General features: G+C 48.9%; 1 protein-coding gene and 1 long non-coding RNA gene across 6 annotated transcripts in view; both read left to right on the top strand.

The window, feature by feature from the left end:
* TLN2 (talin 2) overlaps nucleotides 1–11877 on the top strand; it is a 116116-nt gene extending 104239 nt beyond the window's left edge. For all 5 annotated transcript variants that reach the window (XM_072982279.2, XM_072982280.2, XM_078381213.1 and 2 more), the window contains exons 49-57: nucleotides 486–671; nucleotides 1287–1394; nucleotides 3042–3147; nucleotides 3299–3423; nucleotides 6855–6980; nucleotides 7376–7438; nucleotides 8575–8757; nucleotides 9675–9800; nucleotides 10941–11877. In XM_072982279.2, coding sequence (XP_072838380.2) covers nucleotides 486–671; nucleotides 1287–1394; nucleotides 3042–3147; nucleotides 3299–3423; nucleotides 6855–6980; nucleotides 7376–7438; nucleotides 8575–8757; nucleotides 9675–9800; nucleotides 10941–11069 — 1152 coding nt within the window. In that variant the 3' untranslated portion in view covers nucleotides 11070–11877. The remainder of the gene's footprint in view (nucleotides 1–485; nucleotides 672–1286; nucleotides 1395–3041; nucleotides 3148–3298; nucleotides 3424–6854; nucleotides 6981–7375; nucleotides 7439–8574; nucleotides 8758–9674; nucleotides 9801–10940) is intronic.
* A 2762-nt stretch (nucleotides 11878–14639) lies between these two features.
* LOC110074564 (uncharacterized) overlaps nucleotides 14640–21190 on the top strand; it is a 38141-nt gene continuing 31590 nt past the window's right edge. The window contains exons 1-2 of the long non-coding RNA XR_013539050.1: nucleotides 14640–15505; nucleotides 18581–18705. This is a non-coding gene — a long non-coding RNA (uncharacterized LOC110074564). The remainder of the gene's footprint in view (nucleotides 15506–18580; nucleotides 18706–21190) is intronic.

Genomic DNA, 21190 nt, shown 5'->3' with positions numbered 1-21190 from the left:
GCTATATATAGTTGCCTTTTGCTTTTTTTTCTTTATAAAAATTTTTCTGCATTGCTGCTTTTAAATCTGCAAACAGGAGGCTTCAATTTCTCTGTGGACAGGCATAACGTTTTCTATTCATGGTCATAATGAAAGCAAAGTCTGAAATCCTAAACCAAGCAGAGCATGGCTGGTTGGTTGATCATCTCCAACCACAGAGTTGCAGGCATCTCTCCATTCCCCTCAACCTGTGTCCAATCCACCTGAAATTGATGTCTTCACCACCACCCTAGGAAAGATGATGCTCTGTTCTGTTTACACACACATATATGTATATATTTCCCCATCATACCTAGAGGCTGTCGCTAGTTGCTGCGTCTTTTTCACAGCTTGTGTGCCAAAAACCAAATGCAAAGACAGGCCGCTGTAAAATAAAAACAAACAAACCCTCACTTATTTTTTGGGGTGGTGGGTGTCTGTGTTTTGTTTCCTGCTTTATTTCCCAGGTGTTTCAGTCGAAGGAGGTTCCCGAAAAGACCTCATTGCCCGAGGAATCGATCCGGATGACGAAAGGCATCACCATGGCAACGGCCAAAGCAGTGGCGGCTGGAAACTCCTGCCGGCAGGAGGACGTGATTGCCACCGCCAACCTCAGCCGCAAAGCCGTGTCTGACATGCTGACCGCTTGCAAGGTAAAGAAAGAAAGAGAGAAAGAGAGGTAGACAGAGAGAGAGAGAGGATAGATAGATAGGTGACTATATAAATCTATTTTGCAAAGCCTGGAAGCAACTCTACTCTTCTTAAAATAATCCTAAATGCTGGTGTCTTTATATTTAATAGGGTGGCTTTGAGTGATTTTTCTGGGAAGATCTGAATCAAAGGACTTTGTTACAAAACAGCTTGATATTAGCTATTTAAATGTTCCTGTTCTTAGCTGACGTTCTGTAATGCCTTGGGCTCCGTCCTCTAACCTTCCTTTCCAACAGCACCACGAGAGGGGAATGGCTTTCTGTGTTGTTTTGCAGTGTGTGTGTGTGGGGAGGGGCCTTTATTATAGTTTCTTTTGCAATAGGTGTGTGCATTTCCCCCCCAGTTTCAGTTTCCAGTATCAGACGACAGGGCTGGGAAAATTTTCCTCCTGGCTACTCTGTTGTCAGCCATGTGGATCTGGAGGGACACATGTTTTGATGACAGTTTTCTGAATTGCTTGGCCTCGCTGGATCCAGAGATGTAAAGAAGGAGGTGTGTTGTGTCACACCCTCGTCATCCTGCCCTGATTCAACCCAGGTGTCCTTTTGCATCCTCAGCAAGCTTCCTACCACCATGACGTGAATGAGGAGGTCCGGGCCCGAGCACTCCGCTATGGGACAGAATGCACCTTGGCTTATCTTGAGCTGCTGGAACATGTCTTGACGGTAAGGACGAAAGGTGGCCTCTCCTCCCCCCCCCCCCCCGCCTGCCCCTGCCTCAAGACAGCAACTGGGCTGCTAGAGATACCACTTCTAGGCTAAGCAACCTTTTTTTGAAAAGAACAAGCCCACAGATCCAAAAGCAAACACAACCGAGCCTGCATTTGGCCAGGCATAGAGTTGGCACGCCGCTTGTTAAATTAACCTTAATGAGCATGTGTTGGCATACAGATAAAGGAGAAACAAGGGGGGTGGGAATGGCATGACCGCCCATCGCTAAGAAAGTAAGTGGCATGGAAAGAAGGATGACGTCCGTTCCACCTCACCCCCCCCCCCCAAGAGCTCCCTGGGAAGGAAACGATTTGTGTTCTGCAGTCCGAGCATTTGGAAGGAGTTGATAAATTTGAACCCGTCTGAAACATTTTGCTTTTTGCTGCATTGCCGATAGGCCAGGTGGAAAACCAGTTGGACCTCAAAATTATGATTGCTTTGGGTGCTTCTTGTCAGGGGACACCGGCGGCTGCTTTCCTTCTTTCTAAAAGGCCAGTGGGTCCAATTTTCTTGGATGTTTATTGGGCTGTGGTGCCCTGGATCTCCGCAGAGAAAACAGGCCGCTGAATCATACCCCCTGGCCCCAGGTGGAACAATTACAGGCTTTAAAAAGCACCTTAAGTTCCCCATCACTTAGTGCCCTCCGACAGTTACTTTTAACAGTAATTTATCGCTATTTACTTTGTTTGAAAAGCAATTTTCTGCCCCTTCTTCATTGGTTGCGAAATATTAAAAATGCCTAAGCCATTGCTTCTGTTGCCATTGTTACTTTTCATTGCATTTGATTGTAAATACTTTGGATTGGTAATAAAGAATGAAAGAACAGCTGGAAAAAAATTCCATAAAATGCCTCTAAAAATGCCTTTAGAAAGTGGCGGGCTGTTCTGAGGTTCTTATCAGGAAGATGTGGTTGAATGCATAGGATTTTGAACAAGGTAGAGAAAGACTAATTACGTAGCAGTGGAATGAATTTTTTAAAAAGTGGGTTGGATGAAAGAAAGTCCTTTTCCAACCAAGATAGAACGAGCCTGTGGAACTCATGGCTACAAGATGCAGTGGCAGTTTGGGACTTGGGTGTCTTTAAAAAAAGGGGGAGTGAGGCTAATTCATGATGCAGGAAGGGGAGATACCTGGTGTTTAACTACAACTACAGTGTTTTATTAGAACTCCCATCAGCCCTCACTCTGAATTGGCTTTGTGATGATGCTGTAAACGGTGCCAGCTGGTTGTGAAATCCCTAAATTATTGAGCTCGTCAAGAACGAGTTGCTGTAAAATTTACAATATTACTGGCCGTTCTTATTTTTCACATTTCTCAATTGCCACCAACTCCACCCGGTGCAAACATTGCTGTTTGGCTGTCATATAAACATTTAAAAATAGTAAGTAATTAATAAGAAAGGGGGGGGGCTGTTCCAAACAGAAACCAAACCCGCTGCCACGGGAATAATGATCGGATCCTCAACCGCCGCAAATGTTTGATGCAGCACGAAAATGTAGTCATTTATTTTTAACCCATCTTTCTCCCCCTCCCAGGCAGACACGTGAATGGGACCCAAAGCAGCTAACGGATTTGCCTCTCTCTCTCCCCGTGTGCCTCTAGATTCTCCAGAAGCCGACCCCGGAGCTGAAGCACCAGCTGGCCGCCCTGTCAAAGAGGGTTGCGGGCGCCGTGACGGAGCTCATCCAGTCGGCTGAAGCCATGAAAGGTGAGGGTGGCTCAGCTTCCCAAACCGCACTCGAACAGCGCCCGCACTCGAACAGCGTCTCTCAGAACAGCTGCTCAAGTCCCAGGCGTGACGGCTGCGGCTCATCTTTCTTCCTCTTCTCCGTTCTTCCTCCCCCGTGAACTAATTTTAGGCACCGAATGGGTAGATCCAGAGGACCCGACCGTGATTGCCGAGACGGAGCTGCTGGGAGCCGCAGCCTCTATCGAAGCGGCCGCCAAGAAGCTGGAGCAGCTGAAGCCGAGGGCCAAGCCCAAGGTGAGCCGGGGGCGTGGGGAGGGGGCCCCAATCCGGGTCTAGCTCTCTCTCCTCAACCCTTCCCGCCAGGCGGCAGGACAAGGGCTTCACCCGACTGCCTGAAGAAATGGGGGGAGGCAGAAATTAGAACAGAGAGTTGGAGATACTACGGCTCCCAGCATCTCCTTGGGGAGTTATGGGGATTGTAGTACAAAAGAGTGAAGTTCTTGTTAAAGCAGCCGGTAAAGTTACCTTTTCTGAGGTGTAGGTATTTTTCTTCTTGCTGATTTTTATCTTGGCAGAATTGGTGCTTTCTGCATGCAATTCAGAAATTCCCAGGGTCTTGGAATGCCACATTCCAGAAGTTTATATGGACTCAGTTCTATTCCAGGAAGTTATACATATAAATGTATGCCGTCAAGTCAATTCTGATTGATGGCAACCCTTTCCAGGGTTTTCTAAGTAGAGAATACTCAGAAATGGCTTGTCATGCCCTTCTTCTTGGGGGGGGACCCTGGGACTGTGCAGCTGGCCCAAGGCCACCCAGGCTGGCCCTTCTCCCAGGAGGCCCCGTGAGGAAATCGAACTCGCAACCTCCGGCTCCACAACTAGAGACCTAACCACTAAGCTATCCAGCCAGCTTTCCAGGAAGTTAGTCCACACTAAAGAAGGCCAAACGTTTTGGGGACCATTCTGTTATCAAGTTATTCAAATTAGATGGCAAGAGTTGCCTTTTGCTAATCTGGCTTGCCGAGAACATGGGTGGGTGGGGAATCTGGCAGCCTCTCCACAATCCTTGAATAAGCCCTGGGAGTTGGAGTAAAAGGATGAAACCGGGTCTCCAGTAGTCAAGGGTTGCCCTTTCTCAGCCTTGCGGAAGAGAAACAGGCCAAAATCCTCTTAGTCGAGCCCACTGGCACCACACAGTCGGCGTGGGGTCTCATCAGCAAAGGGGTGCAAGGTAAGAATCTGGTGCAGGTGTTTGCTATTTCGCACCCGGTGGTGTGACTCCTCAGGTAACATCAAATACCTCTACACTGAGGTCTTCACCTCCATCCCTTCACCAACGAGAGATCTTCGCCAGTTCTGTACCGCTGGCATAAAAACTCCGCAGGGGGTTTGGCCCTTAAATCCTGGAGAAAGCATGGGAAGGGGCCATATGGGCTCAGATCAACCTTGGCCCGGAAGCAGGCATGACCTGGGGGCCAAATTCATCTGACCTCAGACATCCAGGAGTCAAGAATCACAAAAGATAAATGTCTCTTAAATTGGCCACTGAATATCAAAGACTTTGGGGTGGCGGTTTTGAGCAGGTTGGGGGGCTGTTGGGTTTCCAGTTGGACCACGATGTCATCTTCTGTTTTATCCGGGATGTTTCCCATGCAGGATTAAAAAAAAAAGACTAGAGAAAGGATATAGGAATGGAGTGGTCTTCTACATGGTATATTTTAAAAAAGAGAAGATTTTTTTTTGGTATGTGTGTATTTTCTGACGGGAAGCAGTGGAGGGCAGTGATGCTCTTGTGATGCATCCTTGTCTTCGGGCAGATGTTTCGAAGGATGCTGTCTTATTCGCCCTCATGTTTTTTGTCTATCCTGGGCTGTTGGCTTCAGCCTTTGAGGGGGTGGATGGGGTGCAAATCTCTCTCTCTCTCTCAGGAGCCCCTGCTGTCTTCCTTTGGCACCAAATAGTCTGTATTCCAAGCTGAGTCCAAACCTGGATATGTGTGTGTGTGTCTCTCTCTGTCTTTCTCTCTCTCATTTTTTTCCCTGCAGGACTCTGTGTGATATGTTTGATATATTAGGTTGTTATTTAGCCCAACTATATATCAAACATTCCTACAGTGTCCCGCTCTATCTCCGGGGACTCTTTTTTTTGTCGTTTTAAAAGAAACTCAAAAAAAAGGCAAGAGGCTGTGCGAAAGCGGCAAAGAGGCTTTGAGATTTCGAAGACCTGCTGTGAAGCCGACAGCTTCCGTTCTGGGCAAAACCAAAGCCCACCTCCTCCGTGGCTTGGGAAGGTGGCCAACGTGGATCTCAGTGCCACGAGATGCGGCAAACAGCCTCTAGCCTGGAGGTCTCTGTTTTCTTTTTAAACCAGCAAAGAGAACCAAGATTAGCGCGCACTCCCCCCCCCCAAAAAAAAATAATAAAGGTAGCCACAAGGTGTCCTTTTGGCTTGCTAGGTGTGGCCGCAGAACTTCCCTCTAAAGATCTTGAAACCTCGCATGCTGAACCCATAGAACTAAGAAAAACCGGTGGCTTTTGGGTCTTTTCCAGAAGCACCAAGCTTAAAGGATAGGTGCTCGGTTCTTTGTTGTCTCAACAGCGAGACAATTCAGCAAAGGAATTTCCACACCTTGTAAGAGTAACCACTGAAGTTGGCTTTCATCACGTTGGTGGTGGAGGTTTTCGGGTCAGCCTGTCCTGAAGGCCAGAGGTTAGAAAGGAATTGGCTACTTCCTTTGTATCCGCCATTCTTGGTGCTCCTCAGGTCTTGCTCCTGGCTAGTCTCTTACTTCCTTCCCCTTCCTAGCGATCTTCCTGAGCCCCACCTGTCATCTGCAACAGCATCCTCCCCACCTGGCCTTTCAGTATCTCAGCCCTTTCTTCTTCTTCTTTTGGTTCCTTTTTGTCAGGCTTTCTTGCTTCTCCGTGGCTCTAGAGCAGCTCCTGGCAGAAATGACACTGATGGTTTTACCAAATGTTTACCAACTTTTCCAGTGTATCACAGAACAGATAGATGTGCCCGTTTGCACCTTTTAAAAAATCATATTGTAGAAGCCATAGAAGTACAGAAAAAGGGCAGGCCCCATGATTAAGGTGCCATAGCAAGAGAGACCAAAAGAATCCAGTGAGTTCACCCAGAGATTCAGGACACGGGCCTTAATTCAGCCGCTTGTCCAAACTAGAGTAGACTCATTGGATCAACTGCTGGATGGTAAGTCAACCCACTGGTTCAATGGATCTACTCTAGCTGGGATGAGTGGCTGGGCTTGAGCCACAGAGAAGGGATTTTGTCTTCACCCAGTGGATCATGAAAGCGCTTTGGCCTGATCCTGCAAAAGGTTCTTAAATAAAGCAAAGGCAGAGGTATTCTACAGCAGCCGACTGGCGTGGGATGTCACTGGAGCGGGTTTGCCCTGCAAAACCACCTGGTGGCCAAGGCAACCAGCCTGCTGAGATTTGCCTGCAGCCTTCCTCTTGAACGAAGCCCGGATGCTCTTGCAAGGCCGCCATCTTGGTGCGGCCCACCCCTCACTGTGTTTTTTTTCTCATGAGCATCATGGCAGGAAAGATGGGAGAGAAGGTTGGGATGGTCTTTTTTGGACAAGGCTTCTTCTTTTGGTTTCGTGGAGGGTGGCCCATTCCTTTGGGTCCCCCGTCGGGGGGGGACAGAAAGGCTGCCATGTCACGAGAACCACTGCCGAGGGTCTTCTCTTCTGCTTCCAGCAGGCGGACGAGACGCTGGACTTCGAGGAGCAGATCCTGGAAGCCGCCAAGTCCATCGCGGCCGCCACCAGCGCCTTGGTCAAATCGGCTTCTGCCGCCCAGAGGGAGCTAGTTGCCCAGGGGAAAGTGAGTAGTGCGGCTCCCTCTTCAAAATCACCATCATCCTCACCATCCACTGCTCCTCCTTCTCTCTCTTGCTCGCTCGCTACTTTTCCCTAGCTCCTTGCTTCCACCTTTCTCTTCTTTTCAAGCTTCCTGTTCCCTCTTTCCCCCTGCAAAAGGCCCCGATCCCCAAGAAAGTGTGTGTGTGTGTGTGTGTGTGTGTGTGTGTGTGTGTGTGTGTGTGTGTGTGTGTGTGTGTGTGTGTGTGTGTGTGTGTGTGTGTGTGTGTGTGTGTGTGTGTGTGTGTGCGCGCGCGCGCCTCATCTGGCAGTCGTACCAACTCCTGCTCCTGCAAAAGAAAGCAGGAAATGATAAATAACCTCTTTGAATGAACAGCCTATATGGTATGTCTTTCCCAGGTTGGAGCCATCCCCGCCAACGCAGCTGACGACGGTCAATGGTCCCAAGGTCTTATTTCGGCCGTGAGTAACTCTTGCTGTTGACTTCCCCCGCCACGTACCGGCTTCTCTCCCCCAGGGCCTGAAAGTGGCCAAGTGGCTGCAATTCATCCCCCGCCCCATCCCTAATAATGAAGGCACAACTCAATTTTGTTGGTGTTGTGACTTGGTGAGCAGCATTATCTCTTGTTGTATGCTGTGATTTTATTTACATATATAGTTGCAGAGGTGTAGAGTTTCTGAATGATGATGGAGGATGATTATGTGGTACAATGTCTGGCCCATGCCACTGCTGTGGGTGCTCAAACACCCTAGAGATGCCTTGTGGATCTCTTGCATCCTATCAAGGTGCCTTCGTATCATGGTGGGGGTTTTAAAAAGTAACTAAAAAGTAACTACGCCACCCTATGTAGTGGTTCAGAAAGCACTTAGTTATGATTGTTATTGCAACTAAGTATGACCATTAAAAAAACTTGCATTATGATAGCAACGAACTACTTTTACCAGTCTTAGAACTCAATCTGTAACTAATTCATTTTTCATATATAACGTTGCAAACTCTGCCCTTTCAAGGTGTAGTAAGGTAATATCTACACACATAGCTCAGTAGTAAAATGTTTGTTGTTGGGTTTTTTTGCACTGAAAGACTCTGGTATTTATTTAAAAGAATTCTTGTAAAACCCGCTGAATAGCACCTTGCAGAGGCCAGGTGGCCCCAGAGTATCGGAGGGAGGGAGAGAGATGGTTTTGCACCATCCCCTTGGGGCTGGATTTTGTGTCCCCTGGGGTGAGAAATATGTCAGGTTCATACTTGGTAAGAAAATGCCTGTTTACTCAACATAAAGAAGGCCAGTAGATAGAAGACAGCTCATCTCAAGAAAGATATCCATTGCCAAGACATGTGATGAATTGGAGAGAGGGTGGGGAATGGCCATGCCCCAAGCATATTCTGTTTGCAAAATGAGCCTAGCTAAAAACACACTCTTTAGAGGTGTGCACAAATCATGGGAAAACAAACACACGTACGGCTTGTCTCCCGAAGGAGTAGAGGAGACCAACATGATGTGTATGTTCTGGGGTTCCTTGGCCCCTTGCACGCGTTCTTCCCCCCCCGCTAAGCGACCACGCGGGGCCTTACCGTTTGCCCTCCTCCCTTCCAGGCGCGCATGGTGGCTGCCGCAACCAGCAGCCTGTGCGAGGCGGCCAATGCTTCCGTCCAGGGCCACGCCAGCGAGGAGAAGCTGATCTCTTCCGCCAAGCAAGTGGCGGCGTCCACCGCTCAGCTGCTGGTGGCGTGCAAAGTGAAGGCCGATCAAGACTCCGAGGCCATGAGGAGGCTGCAGGTACGCGAGGGCCCTTTGGCTCCGGGGGCTCACCTTTCAGTAAACCTGTTTTACCCGGCATTCAAGGGGAGGGGGGCTCTTGGTGTGTGGTTTTGTTTCCTAAAAGGGCTTTGTGTTGATAACGTCACTTTTTCCAGCCCTTCAGGGCAGGCTGGGAGGCCACGGGGTTGTCTAAAGCCAACCGGCCATATCTTGGTTGGAACCGATCATTACACTTTTGGAGCTGATGAACGACATGCAGGCTTATCAGACCCTTCCCTCTGCTCACTCTGCTGCAGGCCCCTTAATAAGAGTTTGGCACTTAAAATTAATCAAGTTAGTGATCCCACAGTTCATGTAGATTCCTGGGGGACCAAGCTCGTAAGGTCCCGACTGGAGGTTCTGCTCACTAGCCCACCCTTAAGATCTGTAAGGTTTGGGGGGGGGGAGGTCTTCCTGAACAGGGCCTTCTTGGTGCTGGTCCCTCAGGTATGGGTTTCTGGCCTTCCAAGGAAGGGTTAACGGTTTTATCTGTTTTGAAAGGCTTCTGACCGAGAGGGTCTTGCTGATTTTCCTGCTCCCTTGGTGGTTTTCCTCCTGGCCTGAAATCTCTTCTCAGTGATTTGCCAACTCTAGGAGCCAGTGGCTGTGTTTGAAACTTTTGCTTTCCATAATATTGTTATTGTGTGGTATGACGAAGTTGCGAGGAAGCCCCACAATGACCCGGCACAGCTTGATATCTTGCCTGACGAAGAGCCCCCTTCCTCTTATCCTTCTGACTCCAGAAGGAAGGGTGAGGGGAAGGAAGCTCCTCCAGACATCCTCTCAAGAGGCGAGGATTCTCCTGCGGGCGCAAACCGGTGGGCAGGGGCTTGAGAACTCCTGGGTCCCCGAATGCAAGCGATCCAGCCTAGCGGTTCTGTTCTCTCCTTTTCCAGGCTGCGGGTAATGCCGTCAAGCGCGCATCGGACAACCTGGTGAGGGCCGCCCAGGCAGCAGCGTTTGGCAAAGCGGACGACGACGACGTGGTGGTGAAGACCAAGTTTGTAGGAGGCATTGCCCAGGTGAGGGAGGGGGCTCTCGCTTCCCTCTTACCCATCCCTCTGCTCTACTTGCGGAGAACCTCTTGAGAGCCTCCTCCTGTTCAGAGTTGGTAAATTTAATATATCCGCAAAGGCTTTCACGGCCAGGATCTAATGGTTGTTGTGGGTTTTTCGGGCTCTTTGCCCATGTTCTGAAGAACAACCTTCAGAACACGGCCAAAGAGCCCGAAAAACCCACAACAACCATTGGTAAATTTACTTGGGGAAAGTAAACCATTCCTTTCATTATTATGTTTAACTATTCACTTGCTTTTTTTTTTTTAAGCAAAGTATGCTTGGAAAATGAATTGTGTTGTTTGTGGCCTTTTTGTCATTTCTAGAAGGCTTGATGCAGTGGTATAAAAGCTGAAACATTTGTCTTGAAAGTAGTCTAGAAATGGCTAACAATTGTCCTTTAAATGTAGCTTTAAATAGAAATTAGGATATGTTAACTTATCGCACCACGGAAATAAGTTCATTCCCACTGGTGAGGTTGCTGACTCGGTTAACATCCACACTATCCAAGAAAAGTAATTCGTTGCAGACAGCTATGATACTCGTAACTTAATATTTCTGAGGTCTGTCTGCTATAGGTGTATATCAAGGGAAGGGTAGCTGCTGGCTGGCAGAGGTCAATAAACCCACAAGTCCTCTCCAGGCAGCTTCTACAGGTGGAAACGGAACAATAGGCATGGGGTGATGAGTCAAAAGAGGCTGTATGGGGACAGGTGGCTCTGGGCTGTCTCTCGATTTCAAATCATCTCCTACATCCACAATAAAACATGGAATAGTGTGCTGGCATTTTGCATTCTCAAAGCAAGACATAAGGGCTAGCGTCATTCCAACATCACGCCAGCCCCAACAAAAATCGTGCCAGGTCCAACTGTGCTGGGTTACATCACTGAAGGTAGTTGTGCCAGGGGATTGTATAAAACATTGCGTGACTGGGTGTGCAAGAGACTGTGTGACTGCTTGCACCACCGCTGTCTTGTACAGTCCCTTGCACAGGTTTGCATCCTTGTGAAAACGCGCTGGAAAAACAGGGTGACATGCTTTTGTTCTGATTCTCTGCTCATTTCTCTGACTCGGCCACTGCCCTGCTTTCTCCCTCCTCACCCGTAGATCATTGCTGCCCAGGAGGAGATGCTAAAGAAGGAGCGGGAACTGGAAGAGGCGAGGAAAAAACTGGCCCAGATCCGCCAGCAGCAGTACAAATTTCTCCCCACTGAGCTTCGAGAAGATGAAGGCTAAGTCCGCCTCTTGGCTTTGCCCGAAATCCAACTGAGCTGAAGGGGGGGCACGCGGCCGAGAGAGAGACTCTACCGAGCACTTACCGGAATAGGTTTGGGGGCTGAGAGAGGGACAGTGGGATGGTGGGCTGTTCTTTTCTCCGACTCCCCTTCAGCTACACCGTGTTGGCCATCCAAGCTGGCGGGACAGTGTTAATCCTTCCCCTTTCTGTACCTTGCCCTTATTTGCTGTATCTCAGGAGAGAGAGAGGAGAGAGAAGGAAGGAGAGAGAGGGTCCCATTTTTTTAATGAAAGAAGTGCTAAATTCAGTATTATATCATAACCTGAAGTTTTGACCTATTTATTATTCTCTTTGGCCTGAGTTTCAGGACTTTGCTATTATACTCCATAGGGGGGGGAAAAACAGTATTAAGAAGTCCGTGTTGCAAATGGGAACCGGGAGTCTGTGCTGGCGTTGGGTTCCTGCCCCTTTCCCCTTCCGCCTGACCCAGATGGCGGCGGTGGCGGCCGCTGGAGGGCTGGAGAGCAAGCAGACCTCTGAATGTGTTGGCCTGGCGGAACAGGGCTTGGGGTCCCCCCCCTCTGGTATACCCTCGGTTGGGTTCCTTCTTTTTAAAACGGCGTTGATGATGGAGGAACCCTTCTCAATACCTGTTTGCACTAGTAAGAAGAAATCATTTCGGCACATTGTCGGAGAACCACTCACTCTTGTACAACGTTTTGGGGATTTTGGGGGAGGGGGGGTTTGGCCCGCAAAGGAATAGTACTGTTATCCTCTTTGAGCTATTAAACAATCGAAGAAAGGCGAGCCACTGTGTGTGTGGTTTTCCTCTGAGTAAGAGATCTGTGGTTTAAAAACAAAATAGAAAAGCCTTCTTGTTGATGATACCTCTTGCCTAGATGATGTGAAGCATACCTTCCTAATGTTTGTTGCTAACGTTTCTCTCCTTTTCCTGACGCCTGACCGGCCTTATGTACCTGGCTGCTCCACACGACTGGATCAAGGAAGGGCCCCCCTGATCACTCATAGGATTACGAAAAGGGTGTGGGAAGTATCTACTCAACCATGGATACATACAATGGATGTGTTGCTACCAGCTGAGGTCAGATAGAAGGGGTTCATGAGGACTGGTAACATGTAGTTCTATTTATCCTTTTCCTCGAGTTCTTTCCATCCCTAGCTCCTTCAGATTTGGTGGGGAAAGCAGAAGCTGCTTAACGAACTGAGAAGGAAGTTGTCTGGAAATGTAATGGCTGGATACTAAAATAGCTTTTTGTTTTACCCCTGCTCTGTAATAATTGCCCTGCTATCTAAGTAGAGAGTTACAAGGAATGGAAATCAGACAGAGAAGGTGAAGGCTGTTTCGAAGATAGTTTGAGATGCTTTTCCTCCTTCCAATGTGGCATAAATCCTCTGTTGAAATGACATTTTTATTGCGATGTTCCTCATACAAAAAATGTCTCTACCACATGTCTGCAAATGAAGAAGCGAAGTCATATATATTTTGGGTTAAACTACCTACAGGGTCGTAATGATCCGTCGTACTCCCACTGTGGCTGAAATTGGTGGGAAATTCATTTTCTCCTCCAAAGTCAACTCAAAATGTCCCTCGTCCATCTCAAATCAATCAGGTCGTGCGGCAGGCATCCCTGATCATTTACCTTTTGAGAGAGAGGAAGGAGGAGGCAGCCTCACCGACACCCGAGGATCTCAGAAAGGAAATTTCCAGGGCATCACTGAAATGTGGTGCAAAGCACCGGCTTACGGCACTTCGCTTGGCCCCAAAGGAAGGAGAAGGCCCTGCCCAGGCCCTGAACCAGGGGCCCGCCAGGCATGTCAGCTTACAGCCAGTTGCCATAACTAGCTCTTACGGCATGCAAGGGGCTTTGCTACTCCACTGGCTTAAGTCTGGGGTTTGATGCGATCGGCATGTACAGAGAGGAGGAAGGAGGGAAGCATGGATCTGAGTCCACGAGGGTCATGGATAGCTCGGTGGTTTAGGCATCTGGCTGCAGAGCCCAAGGTTGGGAGTTTGATTCCCCCACTGGGCCTCCTTGGACTTGATGATCCACAAGGTCCCTTCCAGCTCTGAAGTTGTATGATGATGATGATATCGGTTCTGTACTGAGCCTGCATGTGGTGTATTTCCTTCTTCCTGGAGAGGAGCAGCTGAAGACCGTCAGTGCCCTCAAGACTAGGTTTACAAGGTGGGTTTTGGCCCCTTCCAACAACAGTTTCCACACCCGCTCCATTTTGGCCCCCTGAGTCAAAGCCCCCCATCGCTCAGTCCCAGTCAAGGCTCTGATTACAGGTCCCATCATGCCAGACCAGCAGCTGGGGATGATGGAAGCTCTGGTGCAGGGCTTTGGAAAGTGCCAGGTTGTGAAAGGCTGGCCTGATTCATAAGACGTGGGGATGTGGGGGATACTACTCTGGAGTGGGGTCCCCCCTTGATGCTGTGGCAGAGCCGTTGCTTAGTTGGAACCATCAACATGAAGGCCGTAGACAAATTGCGGAAAGCTTGCCAAGAGGAGGAGGAGGCCAAGCTAGACAAAGCAGGGAGGGCCCGGTTCGTTTGTTCTGGCTGGTTTTTCTCCCTGTCGCTGACTTTCCCCCAGGCCTGCACCGTTTGAAGATCTGCCATTCAGGGCAGTTTTTTTCATCCCCTCATCTGCTCTTTGGTGTAAACTGGGTTCATGTTTCACCTATTGTTCTCCAAGGAGGGAGAAAAGTGTCTGAGAGGCAGCGAGTTGAGGAGAACAGGAAGAGCGGAGGGCTCAAAAGGCGATGTGATTCACGCTTCTCCTCGAAGCGAGCCAGTCACTGCTGTAAAGGGAGAGGGCTGTTTTCGGGTCTGTTCTGCTGTAGCAGATGTAACCTTCCTTGTGTGAACACACACATGTTGCTGCCCCTTCAGCTTAGAAGCCCAGAAACTTAGGAAATAAATCTCAATGCATCAGCAATTGTTCCCAAGTCTTTGTCTCATTTCAGATGTTGAAAGGAATTAAGAGTCAGCCAGATTGCAGAGTCTTTGGCAAAGAACAGCTCAGATTTCAAAAGCCAGCGGCTTCTAAGATGCTCAGAATGCAATGCTTTCCTGCACATCTCTACCAGCGAGAGAGGCTGGAAACGTTCCTTAGGACGGCAGCAATGCCCCCTTTTAGCTTCTTTGTGCCCTCACGAAACTGGGGGTGAAATCCAGCCTTGAGGGAGATCCATTCTCACAGGCTCGTTCACGACGTGTAAAGGAGAAATCTCATTGTGCCTGACCGTGGGAAAGGTGCCCATGGAACTTGCCAGATCATGTCATCGTGCAGCAAAATATCCTGGCTAAACCTTGGCCGCCAGAATCTAGAAAGGAAAATGCTTCGAGGCTCATCGATCCATTTCGGACTAGAAGGGGGGAAAACCCGAATCCTGCCACCCTCTGCGCTTGGTGCAGCACATTCATCAGGAAAAAAAACTCCTGCTCAGGCGGGGTTGAAATGAGGAGGCGCTGCTCCCCTTCACTGAAAACTGAGCAGGAGAATTTCTCAACAGACGGTGCCTCGTCCCGGATCGAATGCCAGGGCGGGAACCGCTTTTGGTTTTTCTGCTCCCGAGCCACAAATGCTTTGGACATGAGAAAGATTGTATTGAAAAAGATATGACAATTTTGCACTGTTTTGTCATTTGCGGCTTGAACTCTTCCCCATAAGATCTCAGGGTAGTTAACCATCTACACAAAACACGCCGTTGAAATCAGAAATATCTCAAAATCCCAAATCGCATGATTCTGAAACAATCCGTTGCAAACATCTGCTAAGAAGGCAGCGGCCGGAAGCCTGTTGCTGCTTTGTGCTTGCCTAAGGCAAAACACTTGAAGCCTTGGTGACAAATCTCTGCTCCTGGATGAGGCTCCGGTTGCAATGCTTGTTATAAACACTGTGCGGACAAGTAGCAGAGGGATTAAAAAACAACAACAACCATACAGCCCCTCAAAGCATCTATAAGTAGATGGTTGTTAATGATTGTTGGAAAGGAAAGAGAGTGTGTGTGGAAGGGGGGACTGTGTGTGTGTGTGTGTGTGTGTGTGTGTGTGTGTGTGAGTGAGAGAGAGAGAGAGAGAGAGAGAGAGAGAGAGAGAGAGATGGGAAAGGGGAGTGAGGCAGACTTTGGAAAGCAAAGGGGAGGTTTGCTACCAGCATCCTGTGTAGACTGGCCTGGATCCATCTTGGTTCTCTTCTCTGCAATCCAAGCTTGAGGGGCTTTCCCTGTAGAAGGGCTTAACTTCAAAAGCACAGCTTTCCTCTGAGTCACTCGGATCCTCCTATAATCCTTAAGTATTCCTGAGACTTCCAAAGGGCCGGGCTCAACCTCAGCACTGGTTCGGCCTCACCTTGAGGACCGTCTCCAGTTCTGGATCCCGTATTTCAAGAAGGATGCCAACAAACAAGTAAGTTCAGAGGAGGGCAGCAAGGAGGATCGGGGGGGGGGGGGGGCTGGAGTCTAAGCCCTAAGAGGGAAAACTGGAAGAACTGGGCCTGTTGAGGCTGGACAAAAGGAAAATGGAGGGATGATAGGAGAGCACTTTTCAAAGACTTGAAAGGCTGTCCTACAGAGGAGGGGCAGGATCTGTTCTGGATCATCTCACAGTGTAGGATATGCAACAATGGGCTCACATTAGAGGAAGCCAGATTTTGGTTGGGTGTCAGGAAAAAACTTCCGAACTGTTAGAGCAGTACAACAATGGAACCAGTGACCTTGACAGTCCTGAGTTTTCCAACACTGGTGGCATTCAAGAGACGTGTAGATAACCACCTGGCAGATCTCCTTTGATTTGTATTCCTGCACTGAGCAGGGAGGTTGGACTTGAAGGCTGTAGAGGGCCCTTCCAACGCCATGATCCTAGGATTCAAAGACGGTGGAAGCCGAAGTACACACTGTCTCAAAAGAAACCTCCACTTGCACTTTTCCATCTTTAATGTCTCCCTGTTTCTGAAGCTGGTTTATTTTATTTTCTTTTGCTGGTTAAGATGCTGCTATAAAAATAGAGGGCAGGAAATGCCTGAACAATTGTATGGCTTGGATTCTCGGCTAAGAAAAAGCAGCCAAAGCAAACGGCGATGGTGGTAGTGGAGCAACAATCTACCCATTAACCGACTCGGAGGATGTCATGAAATGCGAGGGTTTCGCTTCCCCGCTGGGGGTTTGGCTCTCAAGCAACGGCGAGGCAGCTGCGGGAGAAGGGGAGCGAAGGGCCGAGGGCTCCAGGAGGGAGAGGAGGCCAAACGCCCTGAGATTCTGGCAGGATCTGGTTTCTTTCAAGGCCGTGTGGATTTTGGAGCCAGAGGGGGGAAAAGAACCTAAGGTGAACCAGAGTGGAACTCAGCCTGGTCCATATGGCTTGGGAGGTGATTTTTTTCGGTAGGAGCTGCTTTCCGTTGTTCCCTAGAGTGAGCCTGAAGTCATTCCCATCTCCCCTTCGTATTTAAAGTGTCACTGGCTGCATTGTCCTGCCTTGGCTCACCCCGAGGGTGAATCTTGCAAGGTTTGAAACCTTGCCCATTTTTTATATTTGAGTCTCCGAGTTAAAACAGTTTTACTTCCCCTTGATTTGGGGATTTGGCACACAAATGGCACTGCCTGTTTCAGTTTAATGCACATTTGTACACACACACACACACACACACACACACACACACACTGCTGCAGAAATGAGTGCTCTTTGGAATGGGTTTTCCTGTCTCCAGGTGAAATGATTGAAATGGACCCAGGACTCAGCAGACCTGGGTTCGAATCCCAGTTTCAAATCACGGGAGTGAGTGGGTGACCTTGGAACTATTGCTCTCTCTCTCTTCCAGCGCTGATTTGCCTCTCAAGTTTGTTATCCCAGTGGGATAACGAGGAGAGCCATGGATACTGTGTTGAACCCATTGGCGGGACAGGATTATGAAGAGAAAAGGTGGCAAACTCACTGTGGGTGGAAGGGGGTCGCCCCATACAGCCAATGGGGGCGCCACATTGCGGAAATCTGCGGAAGGGCCTTGGAAGTAGGGATGCCCCAAAAGGTTTTGTGGGGAAAGCAGGACCAGAAGGAGGTGGGAAAGAGGGTCCTGCATCTGAGTTTGGCAAGAAGGAAACGTCTTCTGAGGTGGATTCTCTGGGCTCAGTTACACGAGATTAGAGAGCCCACCTTCAGAAGCTGAAAGCAGGCTAATTCTCTAGAGAAGCAGGAATACACTAGGAAGCCGGGAGGTGGTAAATGCCACACATATTTGGAATAGAATCTGAGCAGCTGAACAATGCAGCCCCCAAAAAATAATTCATCGCCAGCTGGCCTTTCAAAGGATGCAAGAATTCAGGAAATGCTGGGGGGTTTTTTTCCCTTGCTTTCTGTGGTTTACGGTGAAGGTGACATTCCAGAGGCGTCTCGGATCATCTGCGGCCTTGCAGTGTCAGCGGCTGAGCTCTCAAAAAGAAAAGATCCGTCTGAGACGTTCTGGCCTTGCGATGCGCTCTCTGTCTGCCCATCTCTCATTGTTTGTGTCTAGTCTTCTCAGCTGTGTGAGTTTTTCCTGAGTTGTATGCCGGGCTTTGGTCCCACCGCGTGTTGAGCTAGGAGACTTTTTCCCCCTCATTTCCCTTCCCATGCTCCTCCTTTACAGTCTGGGCTAGTTCAATGCAATTCTAGGTAAGGCCAGGAGAGCAGTGGCACCCTGCGACTGGCGGGCATGAGAGAGCAAAAAACGTGCAATTGTGGTTCAGGAGAAAGAATGAAACGGCCATCCCACCCATGGGGGGTTGGCTCATGCCCCTCATGGCTGATGAGCAGAGCCAGGGGCCACAGGCAGACAAGGGCAAGACAGGCGTCCAAACACACCAGCAGTCCCACAATGTCAATGTTGCCTTTTGCTACTTCCTAGAGCTGGCTGGATAGCTCAGTGGTTTAAGCATCCCATTCCCCCCACTGGGCGACCTACGAGTAGAGCCATCCTGTGCAACTTTGGGCCACCTGCAGAGTCCCAGAGCCCCCCCCCCCGAAGAAGGGAAGGGTAGACCACTTCTGAGCATTTTCTCTACCTGGGAAACCCTGGAAAGGGGTTGCCATAAGTCAGAATGGACTTGATGCCACACAATTATTATTATTATTATTATTATTATTATTATTATTATTATTATTATTATTATTATTATTATTATTATTATTGCCTGCTAGATTGGTTTCATTGAGCATTGTAAGATAAATGGGGGGAGTGTCTCTGCATTCGTGTAGGTGCTCCATGCACTGGTGGTTCTGGGTTTGGGTAACTGGCGGGTGGGCGACACCCAGGTAGTGTCATCCGCGGCTGTCCGCTCACTTTGCCTACCAATAACAAGACCTCCTCCAGTAAATGGCAGCCTCTTGCCAGAAGCCAAAGGAAAAGAGGACACCTGAAGACCCAAGTGACAGGGTGGGCTCTGTGTTGTGAGCATGCAAACCTCACAGGAAGGTAAGTGTCGGTTTCCTGCTACTCCGTTTCCCCTTCAGGAACACAGTTCCTTCAAAGCTCTGCGCCTGGGCAATCAGACTTGAAAATAGCGCCTGTGTTTACCTCGGAATGACCAATCACAAGGCAGAAGGAAGTGAATTTGCAAGATTTGAAATGAGACAAGGTAAGATGGACTGAAGGGAGCCTGGTTTCTCATGATGATGGGCTCCCCGTGCTATCTCGGGTGGGCCCCAAACCGCCTTGTTGTTGTTCTCTTTCCGAACATCTGGCATGATGGCTGAGGCTGTGATCAGTTCAAGGGCCACTGGGAGGTGGGCGACCAGTTGCTTTGCAGATGGGGATCCTTGGGGGATCTCCGAGCAGTTCCATATTTGGGGACCGAGCTCCAGCATCCCGTATTGTCTGAAGAAGAAGGATGGCTTTGTGAAGGCACGCCAGCACCGCAGCGGAGAGACAGGCATGCAATGTGTTCGGCTTCTGGTTTTCCAGGGGAGGGCCATGGTTTTTAAAGGGAAAGAGATGTTTGGCTGATGACAAGGGTGACTTGAGTGGTGGCGTGCTTTTCACCAAGTGATTCAACGGATTCAATCTTGTGCTTCTTATCCCTTGGTTCTTAGTGCGATAAGAAATTTTGCAACACTGCTGTTGGTTTTCTCTTCCCATTGAAAGGGAGAAAAGCTGCTTCTTTACTGGATTTCTAACCCCCCCCTTCCCCAGCCCTTACCTCCTCTTTCTCACCAAGGCTGTGGCTGCCGAGCCGGCAGACCTCGCCTGGAGCTGCGTTCCTGGCCGCCGTGTCACCGTTTTTTTATTGCTGCTTCTGGGGAAAATTCCTCTCTCCTGCAATCTGAGGAGAGAGAGAGAAGAAATAAGGAGGTCACAGGCAAGCCGGATGGATTGCATCTTGCCTCCATCTGCACTGCTGGAGAAATGATTATAAAATGCTAACGGGCCAGCCAGAAAGTTTTTGCATGTTACCTAGCAGAGACCAGGGGGTGGGGTGGGGGGGTTTATGGGGAGCCCCTTCTAGGACTGGCCTTGGTTCAAAGCTCCTCTCCTCTGCTGGTCTCTGTGAGCAGGAGGCAGACAGGTGACACCAGTGACTCATGCAGAGAAGCAACAGGCAGACTCCTCTCAAGGCAGGCTCTACCCTGCAGGGAAATACAGCCAGGGTGGGCAATCTTGTAGATACCAAGGCGCCTTCCTGCATAGAGAGGAACTTTCAGATCTGATAACCTTTTGAAGGATTAAATGATCTTGTTTTTTCCTGTGCTCTAGCTGTAGACAGAGGGAGGGTGACAGGAAACTCTAATGCGCCAGGCTCTCACTTCCAGGCTTCAAAATAAGGTGACTGGGTCATAAGACCATTTGGAAAGCTATGGGATGTAAAGAGGACTAAGGATCCAAATATGCGTTATTTTAACAGTGTGATCAGCAACCACTTTGTGCATTTTTAGGCATCAAATCCCAAGCATAGGGGAACCCTGCTGGCCTCAGGCTGATAGTGCTCTTCTGTGATATGAGTAAAAATCCAGAGTTTGCAGAGAACTAGTTACATGGAATGTGGCTCTTGTAATTACTTACTTTTGGGATAATGAATAATGCAACTAGTTGTTATAACATTACTTTACAGGCAGAAGGAGTGGTAACTGAATTACTTGGGCATAACACCCAAGGAACACCTATGTAACTCCTCACTACTTTGACAAATTAGTTTTTAAAGGCTTTTTCAGCATTTTGACAAGAATTTTTCAGGGTTTAAGCAATTCTCATCAATCATAAATAGCAAGGGAAGTGTTACGGTTTTGTTTTTTGCATTTTTGTAATTAGCAAGGAGCAGTATCAGAACTGGCCACTAGGTGGAACCAGAGAGTATTGCCCTACTTTTTCTGGCTTGTTAGTAATGCAAATCAAACTAGTCAGTTGTTAAACAAGCTGGCTGTCCACAGGTAATGTATAAGGCAACTAAATTCCTCTTAATGTGTACCTCTGCGATCTATGTAAAAATCATATCAGTCAGGACCAGCTAAACAAACTCATGGCAGTGATGGGCCAGTTAGAGGTGGAGGTCTGGATTCTCGGCCTCCACGTTGGGCCAGCCTGCTTTTATTTGGAGCAATGCCACCAGCTGTTCTTTCCAGGCGTCTAATATTACACTTGCATGCTGCTTCCGAGCGCGGCTGGGGGTTATGATCCCTCTCTTCTGGGATGCTTGGTAGGGAAGTGGGGACTGCTGTCTGCTTTCTGAACACTGTTGCGGGATCTTGCATGGCTGGTTTGGGCAGAGGAGAGAACAGGGATGCCAGCGATCGGACGTAATTTGACAGGAGACCACCACCACCCCGCCACGGCACCAGCTTTTATATGGCCAGCATTTTCTTTCCACCGGACTTGTGCAGGAGAACGTCTCTCGTGGCCTGTGGGAATAGGAAGGGAGCCCAACAAGCTGCTCCCTCGCCTTGGGAAGAACCGAAATGTAATCAATTGCCACCACATTTTCATAGCTGCCCTACACAGATTTATTTATTTTTTAAATCCAAATATCAGCAAGCAGCAAGGGTGAAGGAATAGCTGATCATGAACACTGGGGGTTTTTCAAATGTAAGCATCTTTTTGCCGAATCATTTTTCCAAGCTCCGGGGAATCAC

This window comes from Pogona vitticeps, chromosome 12 (assembly GCF_051106095.1).
Source record: "Pogona vitticeps strain Pit_001003342236 chromosome 12, PviZW2.1, whole genome shotgun sequence".
NCBI classification, from domain to species: Eukaryota; Metazoa; Chordata; class Lepidosauria; order Squamata; family Agamidae; genus Pogona; species Pogona vitticeps.
The sequence above is the reverse complement of the archived record's forward strand: the minus strand, read 5'-3'. Positions and strand labels throughout refer to the sequence as shown.